Source organism: Zerene cesonia, chromosome 9, assembly GCF_012273895.1.
Source record: "Zerene cesonia ecotype Mississippi chromosome 9, Zerene_cesonia_1.1, whole genome shotgun sequence".
Taxonomy (NCBI): Eukaryota; Metazoa; Arthropoda; class Insecta; order Lepidoptera; family Pieridae; genus Zerene; species Zerene cesonia.
Window position 1 is genome coordinate 4,529,940 of NC_052110.1, and position 10,367 is coordinate 4,540,306.

The 10,367-nt window shown below is 32.5% G+C and overlaps 1 protein-coding gene across 1 annotated transcript in view; it reads right to left on the bottom strand.

The window, feature by feature from the left end:
* Positions 1-9,969, bottom strand: part of LOC119828928 (semaphorin-5B) — a 43,030-nt gene extending 33,061 nt beyond the window's left edge. Inside the window, exons 1-2 of the mRNA XM_038351244.1 lie at positions 9,523-9,969; positions 61-182 (exon numbers count right to left, since the gene is read on the bottom strand). Coding sequence (XP_038207172.1) covers positions 61-157 — 97 coding nt within the window. The 5' untranslated portion in view covers positions 158-182; positions 9,523-9,969. The remainder of the gene's footprint in view (positions 1-60; positions 183-9,522) is intronic.
* Between the last annotated feature and the right edge of the window lie 398 nt (positions 9,970-10,367).

Consider the following 10,367-nt stretch of genomic DNA (forward strand, 5'->3'; position numbering starts at 1 on the left):
TGTTCTACTAAACTTATTGATCATTTTGGCTCTGTTAAGACGGACTATAAAAGATCATACCTTGCTTGTTTATTATCCTGAAGTCGTCTTCGGGTAGTTCACCCCTGCTCAACACGAGACAGCCCAGCACAGCAACTAGCTGGTATCCACGCCACATTTTGATGCCTTCACGGTTATTTACGCTGCAACAAAGATAAAACTTCAACATTTAACACATGGTGAACATTTGAATGGCCCGTTTGAACCTTTTTTGTGACTATTAAAATTTGTAGTGACCATATTATACTTTAACCGTTACTGAGTTAAGGATAAGACACTTTCACATTGAGATCAACTGAAGCTCTCCTTAGTCACCATACAACAAAAACGCCTTCATCATAACCAGAAATCCGTTAGTTTTATTACATAGAAAATAAAATGCGATATTCACAAGGATTAATTAAGAAGTTTAACTAAACAATATGATAAAACTATCGATAAGTGTACAAGGAATTTTGATCCTTCCTCACGGAGTACACATAATCAGACAATAAAAACTCCTTTTAAATAGACAACACGCAAAGGAGACAAAGGCCTCTTTTAAAGCAGACAACTCACAAGTGAAGTCGCTGGAATAATTTGTTACATGCATGAACCAAGTAACTCCACATAATGTCGGTAGGCACGATATTTTTTGCGTGATTTGCGCGAGTGTGGTCTAAAATCTACTTCTTAGCAATTACACCAATCTCGATTCTCGTTCTTAGATGTACAAAAAACGTTTAATGGCCAATCAAAGTAGATAGATACCGGCCGCGTCTATTTCTCTCAAATTGACGTTTATTGCGACAAATTAATATTACTTTATAGTCTAGGACGTGGTGCTTGTATTTTCCGATTAATAAATAAATCTAATTTCATTTATAACGTAGTCAGGACGCGATATATCAAGTGAGAATCAATTTTTAATGGCTCGATTTATTCATTAAATCATTCCATCAATATTTACCTATTCATTTCACATGTTCAGCCATGTTTATTAAATGTAATATATTTTAACTTTATATGGTATTAAGTTCATAAAGAAATTCAAAATATACTAATTCCTAGTAGCGAATATCCAGCTATCTCTCGAACTATAGAAATCAATATCGAGATATTAATTTTCTCCAACGCAATCAAACTATTGCTCGTAATCCGCTTGAATATTATCGTATATCGTATTATAAATTTGAATGATTAGCATAGAGAATATAAATTCAATAACTTCGTAGACAACTTAAGTTATTTGGTCTCTACCGACAAAAGCTCTAATAAGTTTGTATTAGGTGTATTAGAGGTATCGAAAGAAGCTTTCACTAATATACAAAGAATTCGGAAACAATCACTCTATAATCGTTTTAAAATAATATTCCTCCCACTCGATTATATATAACTTTCACAATCCTACACATTAACTTCAATACTCCGCTAGAAAATACCGCCATAATTATATGATTTCCGAGATTTGCGACACTATCTCGTTAGCGTTACTTCATAGCTCTGATAACAGTTTCGCACTCATTAGATCGTATTTTGCAAACTGAAAGGCTATCTTCATAAAACAAACATGATAGCTAATGTTTATAAACTCGAGATACGGCTCGAGTATGCTAAATAGACCGACCTAGATATTGTGCACTCATCAATTATGTTAAGCCACGTACACGTACTAAATGCATTTGAGACTCGGAAGTGTGTTAATGCCTTAGATTACCAATGAGTTTATGGTTACAGCAAACACCGATACGATGGAGATAAGAACCGAAATACGCAGAACAAATGATGGTTCGTTCGTCTTATGCATCAAGACCTGTATCTTCTGCATTTTAAGCAACTTTGACATCAATATATATATTTTTTATATCTACTATAGTTTAAAAAACAGTTTAAACAGTTGAAATTGATTATTCTTAAATTAAAACTTGTTACTTCAATAGCAATACTGAAAAAAAATATACATTCAACGTAATAAATTCGTACCTTGTACTTTCGTGTAACACCCAATATAAAAATAGCACAGAAAACAAAGGCGCCGTTGCTGAAACATAATATATCCGTAATCTGTATAATAAAACCGCCATAATATGAACAATTAAAAAATCAAAGTAATGAAGGCTGCACGGACATGAGCTAGTTTGTAGTTTTTTACGAATCGGACGTTAATGGCCTCGTCTCAAAATAGCGAGCTTAACAAATAAGTTATCTACCAACATAATAAATCATATTAATTTTTTGTCGGGGCGTAACGTAAAAACCTAATCTACTTCAGGCAGTAATGACTGAGCCAATTCTGTACGTAAATATAAATTGGAGCGGTAAAGAAATCACGTACAGAATTCCGCCATTGAGTTGATACCATTACAAATATATCCCAGCGTTGAATGCATTTTAATGTTCACGTAAATTGTTTTAAAGCGCATCTAATGTTTTGCTGGTTGAATGGGAAAGTACGTGATTTAAAATAATTGAAAGAAATCCGGCAAAATTATGCGTGTCGAATCGTGCCTATCGTGGAAGTCTAACATTAAAAAGTAATTTCATAAAAGTAGATGTAGGTAGCCAAATCTCTATAAAACGTATACATTAATCTTTTTGTTGCGTTATAGTACCAGAATCGACCTGATGTGAATAAATTTATAAAGCAGAAGAGAACAACTTTTGTCCCGGAAACAAAACTCAAATCTTAATTCGTAGGTTTCTTATGAATTGAAAGCTCTGAATGGCAATGAAATAGAATTTAAGTATAGAAAAGCGAAAAAAAAATCAATTTCTCTAATACGCCAAACGAGATATGCGTGTTGGCTACACAAGATTTTTTATAAAAACTAGATATTTAAAGTAAAAAGCTAAAATAATTTAAGCATTTGCATTATCCTCGTCATTATTGACATAACGTTCCAATTTTAACTCAATATTTGAGCAACTATTCGATAATTCTTGTGTTAAATATCGTATTAATTTTGCTTAAACCAATGCTAATATTTGCCTTTTTGGGAGTATACTATCGTTCTATTTAAATACCAGTTAATAAATATTTAGCTATAAATCCTGAATTAGTCCAATGTATTATATAACGAAGCACAAACTAAATATGTTAAAACTCCACGTGCTTAGAGTCGTTGGATCTAAAATTGAATTTAAATACGACTTCAAGTACCAGGGCGTGCCAGCAGAAGCAATATGGATAAGCGATAAGACGATCTATTTGATACACTCGTGGTTCCCCTCGATGTTTTTTATACCATCCGACACGATACGATATTCACCTGTTTGTAATATCTAATAAAAAATATGCATTACATTCCCCACCTATATACTCCGATATTATACAGAGGAAACTTTATGTGTGTTTGTAGTGTTTTCACGCAAAAACCTCTAGACCGATTTCAAAAATTCTTTCATTATTAGAAAGCTGCAACTCCACTGAGTGACATAGGTATATGTACCACGGGCGAATCCGTAGCAAGCAACTAGTTTTGTATAAACTAAACTTATTCGAATAAGCTAGAAACGGTAGGACAAAAATCGTATAAGGAAAACTGTTAGCAGTTATGAAACTTAAAATAAACACGCATCAACCGCAAATGCGTCGTGAAAATATTTAATTCACTATACTCGAATATTTTCCTTAATTGTCATATATTTAGATTTTGACTGACACCTAAAAATTCATAAGTAAACTATTTGTAATACAAACTATTCACATAATAATATATCTGGCAGACATAGTCCGATATATCGTATACGATAACGTGTAAAGGCCCTCAAGATTAACCTGCAACAAGTGGCAGTTATTTGTTTAGATAACCAGTTTTAACCTAATTGGAGTTTACAGACCCTGTTCCGAACTGTCGCGGTGGGCAGTTGAATTATTATGGGCTCTATGATTTGTTACCACGTTGTTGGAATGGCATTGAATATCTGTTTTAGAGTTTGCTTCAACCTGCCATACTGTTTGTATTTATGCTGCTCCCTTAAACGATACTGAAAAGGTCCTGGAAGGTATAATTTCTAGCCATTTTCGTTCAAATAAAGTTTTCTTTAAACAATGGGTTATTAGTATTTCGTTATCAGTTCGGACAAACTTTGAATAATTTAATTAAATAGTTAATATACATATATCGGCTGAAGGGCTTGTTTAAAGGATCTCAGGAAACACCGATTTTAATAATTATTTCACCATTAGATAGGTACGTGATCTCAGAGTGCTATAGTTTCTATATGTAACACGGGTGACGCCAGGGCGAGGCCTCTAAGACCGCTAATATAAAAATTAAAGGTGGTAACTTTCATCACTTTGGCCTATTTCAAAGATATCATTTTCTAGTCGACTTTAATAATAACACATCCTATCCTACTAATATTATAAATGCGAAAGTTTGCAAGGATGTGTGTGTGATTGTTGCTCTTTCACGCAAAAACTACTGAACCGGTTGCAATTAAATTTGGTACGTAGATTGCTGGATCGTAGATCATGTGCACAATATATATTTGTAATGAATTATACGATAATTAAATAAAAGTACAGATATCAAATGTATGGAACTAAAATACTACTATTTTTCTTATGCATTTGTTAAGCCCAGTGGCTATCATCTATACTAATATTATAAGCTGAAGAGTTTGTTTGAACGCACCAATCTCAGAAACTACTGGTCCGATTTGAAAAATCATTTCAGTCATAGCCAATTTATTGAGGAAGGCTTTATATGTAACACGGGCGAAGCCCGGACGGACCGCTAGTTCTAAATAAAATACATATATCAAAATACATCTCTTAAGCCCAAATGCAACAGCCCTTATTCATTTACAAAACGAAAGAAATAAACATACATGAACTCGAAAACATGCTGGCGTCGCCCGCGCTGTCAGAAATGAGACAGATTATAAATCCCTTTAAATTAATAGAATAAATATTTTCATTACGAGCGTACACACTACACAACCGTAGATAAACATTCTCCAAAGTATTTACTATTGATAAGGTGCATCAAACCGATTGACCTGTATTGATAACGTGTATTTACTCACTGGTAGTAAACTCCTTAACTGATAACGATAACACACGAGTAATTACTCAACTGATAGTACGTAAAAGTAAATGCTTAGTTACACTTATATCGACCAAAATACTTCAATTAGTAACGTTTCTATAAACCAAAATAACAGCAGAAAAGCCAAATCTTATTTTATACCATTACTTTTATTACACTAGTCAAACAACAAATTATTGAATGCTAAAACAATCTTACTACAGTCAGCCTCGACATTGGTCCTCTGACAACATTAAACTTAAGTGATACTCGTACATTCTAGTTACGTGTTTTAACATAAAGCACGGCCATAGACAAGGTTTCGCATTTGTACAGTCAATACAATATTACAACACCAAAACAAACTAGCCATTGGAAGCGTCGACAGTCATAAATTCTACCACATATACGCGACCCTTGTTGCCAGCACGTCAGCCCTCAGAATTGCCTTGTTAACATATTTGTACAGCAAATATTTTAAGCTTTTCCTCTCCACTGTACACGCTACGTGCCTGCAAGCATGTCGGTCACAATCAACTCGTATCGCTGAAAACATAACTATTGCCTATAGCGGCTAACTAACAATGGACTCTCACAGTGCCAATGAAAACAAGGAGCCAGTATTTCTGGGAAGCTAATGGGGCACACAGATGTGGTTTGTGAACCGTGCATTGCGAACTGAACTGCTATTTGCCAAATTCATATAAACACAGCATGTGTTTGACTTTCAGTGTGCTTAAGCAAAGCAAACGTTGTACCAGAACTCTTAGATACGTCGCGTCTCGAAATATATTTTGTATACATATATCGAAGTTTAGAAATCTAATATGCACTATATAATATTATATAGCACGAGCCTTAGGACTCAGTATATAAATAATAAATATATCGAAGTTTAAGAATTTAGAAATCTAACATGCACTATATAATATTATATAGCACGAGCCTTAGAACTCAATATATAAATAATAAATGAAAAATATCGCAGTTGATACACCACAACCAAGAACAAAACTGTATGCATTATATTGCAAAACGATTTAATATGTGGTTTTATTTACAATGGTTCTCTACATACCTAGGTTTGTATGCACCTTACACAATAACATTGAACCCGGGACATTGGACTGAGTTCATTGGTGCGATTTTATTGCGTCCGTAATAAATCTAGACACCTTTAATGTATCGGGCTTGTATAAAAAGCTACGTTTTTAACTAGCGGTCGTAAAACTACACAGGTAGGACGAAGTTTCTTAACGAATTCCCAAACAATTTCTCTTTAAGATACACATTTACTGTCTCTATAAAACGGAGCAAACATACAAAGGGACTAAGCTTTCATGCCAGAATAGTTAAAAATGTGCAGCATACAAAATGAGCTTTATATAATAACTAGCTGCGCCCCGCGGTTTCACCCGCGTAAGTCCGTATCCCGTAAGAATATCGGGTTAAAAAGTTGCCTATATGTTATTCCAGTTGTCCAGCTGTCTACGTATCAAATTTTATTGCATTCCGTTCAGTAGTCTTTGCGTGAAAGAGCAACAAACACACACACATCCTTACAAACTTTCGCATTTATTATATTAGTAGGAAGTAGGATTATAGTAGGATAGAATATTGATAAGCCACAATGTTATTGCACTCTGTCAGGTCAACTTTTTGTATTAATTACCACCAGAATTTGCAACTTCTTAGCTTAACGTGACTCATATTAATTTATGGGACAGTCATATGATAACACCGTGATGTAAAATAACATGGTTAACAAAAAACATAACGCAACCGTAGATAAGTCAAGTTCGACTTTAAACTTGCACGATAATAAATTCTCATTACGTAATAAAAAATAAACAAATGCATTATAAATCATTTACCATCATTAATCTACGTAAGAACTCACACAGCTCATATTATTACGTATATAAACCTATGCTCCTCGCCTGCGAAGGAAATTGATCACTTCTAAGACCATTACGAACGGTTAATATTAGAATATAACAAACTCATTATGGATAGATAAGACTTAAGACGTAAAACACGTTGCACTAACGTCTAAATGCTAAACCCCGGTAGTGGTTAATCCGAAGATATCGCGTCGATCGTAAAATTATTTATTACGGCACTGGCAATATTCAAGGGCTTAAGTTTCCTGTATTGATTTTGTAGAAATTGTATTGATATATTTCTTTATTAATCTATCCATTAGTCTAGTTGACTATATACCTACTAGTGTACTTAAGGTTAGATAATTGTTTCAAATCTGTTGCGTCATTCTTTCTATTTATATTATCAGGTGTTATTTACACAAAATAATTGTTTCCTATAATATAAGAGAATCAATCTTCCCGATATAGCTTGCTGATTATATTGTAAGGAAAAGCATCAATTAAAGAACGATGGTACTAAATTTATACATGAACTTTCCTTGTATTATGAATGTTTTATGTCTGTAATACAATTTATTCAAAGTGTAAACTTTCATAATTTTAATTAACTCATTTGCAGAATTAAAAAAGAACTGAATATAATCCTACATATAGTGTTAATTACGGGAATTTGCATTTAGATTTGTGGCAGCTATAGTTCTGTTTTTAATTTTGGTTTCTACGAAGGATGATAAAATCTCACCTGACAAAAACAAGATTTCAAGTTTGAGGTCATGAGATTTGACCTTAAGATTTAGACAATGATCAATGCTCAAATCTTTATTTAAAGGAGTTGTATTTGATTATAATAAATGGAGTAAGTAATTATGTATCTATATGTTTCTAATTATTTAATTATATTATATGGTTTATTGACATCTTCATTAATATATTATATATAATAAATAGTCACCAACATTGGTCCATGATTTTGTTCAAAATTGTTAAAAATTGGTTCATACTGCAGGGACACCAATCCTATGAGGGTTCAGGACATAATCCACCACACTAGTGTTGTGTATGTTGGTTGATGACACATGTTCTCAAATTGTCTATACTACCTACATTTGATTTTTTTATTCATTCATTTTCATCATATCATACTTCTAAAATATACAGTCATTTCACTCTTGGGCACATGGTTTCCTCACAATGTTTTCCTTCACTGTTTTAAGCAGTGATGATGGATTAATGGATAGATAAACTAGAGAACAATATATTAACCAGCAACCCTGGTTTCAAATCCTGACTAAGCTATCATAGCTTTTAATAATAAATCCTTAAATAATAGGTGTACTGTATAATTCTTAATACACCATACACTTATTAAAAGAATGAAATAAAAACCCATAGTTTAACATATGGAACATGTTAAAAAACAAATTACCATAGCTATTATTACAAGCCTATTTACATCAATTGTTTACAAGAGAGTACAAGTCATTGATAACAATCAGTAATGTTCCAAATCATTAATTTGGCCTCATCTAAATTGCAACACTTGTAATGGTCTAGCATTGTATTCATTTAGACGATTTGCATTCAGACATCCCATTGTGTTCATAATGAAGACATTAGAATAGCTTTTTGTTTACTTGCACCTAACATATGCGGGTAATTTGTAGATATTTTACTTTGTAATAAGATACAACTGTAATTGTTGATAATTTGTACTTCATTTAAAATATATCACTTAAAGCTCAGAAAATTAAGTCCTTGTTTTGTTTAATAAGCTCATGCTTGTTCATTTCATATATCCTACTAATATTATAAATGCGAAAGTTTGTAAGGATGTGTGTGTGTTTGTTGCTCTTTCACACAAAATCTACTGAACCGACTGCAATGAAATTTGGTACGTAGACACCTGGACAACTGGAATAACATACAGGCAAATTTTTATCCCGATATTCCTACGGGATACGGACTTACGCGGATGAAACCGCGGGGTACAGCTAGTATATAATATTTTTCAGAGGATTTATTTTAAACAGTTAATACTTTTGGTGGTCTTAAGGACAAATTTTTCTTTGTATACTTATTCATTACCTACATACAGATTATTAGATTTTGTTTATAAATTAATTTTAATTACTTAAATTAATATATACTTACTAATTCACTATTAAGGAAACACCAAATCAAGATTTTAACTTAATTTAATTAAATATCATTAATTTAAAAACAACGTTTGCTTGATACTCAACAATATAGACATAGACAAAAATATAATTACTAAGTACCCTCAAATGTCAGAAATATACTAGTTATAAAAAAATTCAATACAGCACTATTAATAAAACTATAATGACTATTGAGTACAGATCATAGAATATAGATAAAATAACAAATTTAATAAGCACAAACTGATTATAAAATCTATTGCAAACTTTCAACTCATTATATCACTATAAACATAAATAAAGCTGATATGAAACTTTCGCAACTCGAGGACGTACAAATAAAGAGCACATCTGCGAATATGCGATAGCCATTTGCGAAAAAACTTACATGTTACGAAACAAAACATGAAACTTTTTACTTACCATAAATGTTATGTGGGTGAAGTTGCGAGTTGTATCGAAATTCGCGTAACATCGGCCCATTCTCCTCCTGAATTACCAGTTTAAGCCATTGTATAATTCATCACTTTATTTTTTGTTTTTTAATTCTTAGTAAAACTTGTCCCGAGCACTGTTTATATTTATTTGTTGATCCGAAACGAGGTTATGCAATTTGTCCCAACATCTGGTGTCCACTTTGATTTCACTTTGTTTATAACTTAAAAAGTATTCGTAAACTGCTAGAAACACGAAAGTATTAAAAACATGAACCGTAACAGGTAAGTATACACCAATAAACGGGTGGCTTGCTGGAAGGACGAAAAAAAACAATAAAACTAACGTCTCGCGTCTCGCAAGCCGTACCGAAACACACTCCACGATCTACGCAACTGTGTGCGTGAATGAATACGCGGTGTGCCGCCCCGTGCTCGCAGTATAGCGCACACTCTTCACTAAACAGATAATGTTGCTAGTATCAGATATTGATATTTCCCTAAAATATTTCAACATTTATGTTATTATTAACATGTGTATAGTTCAATGTATCTTGTAATTGAAATACATAATAAATACACGTATAGTATTACACTTTCATTACACTGTAAAAATTATTGTAATAAATTGTATTATTTTATTTAAGTATGTATATTTGAAACCATATTATTTGTTAATAGAGTTATTGAATCTATTTTTTAATCAAATAGAAACGTACCATGTGTATTTAATAATAGTTATGCATATTTTTTTAAATATTAATTTACTTCAGGTAGTAAAGGCTCTGAAGAATCTTTATATTGGGAAAATATCTTAAACGGGCAACATTTGTC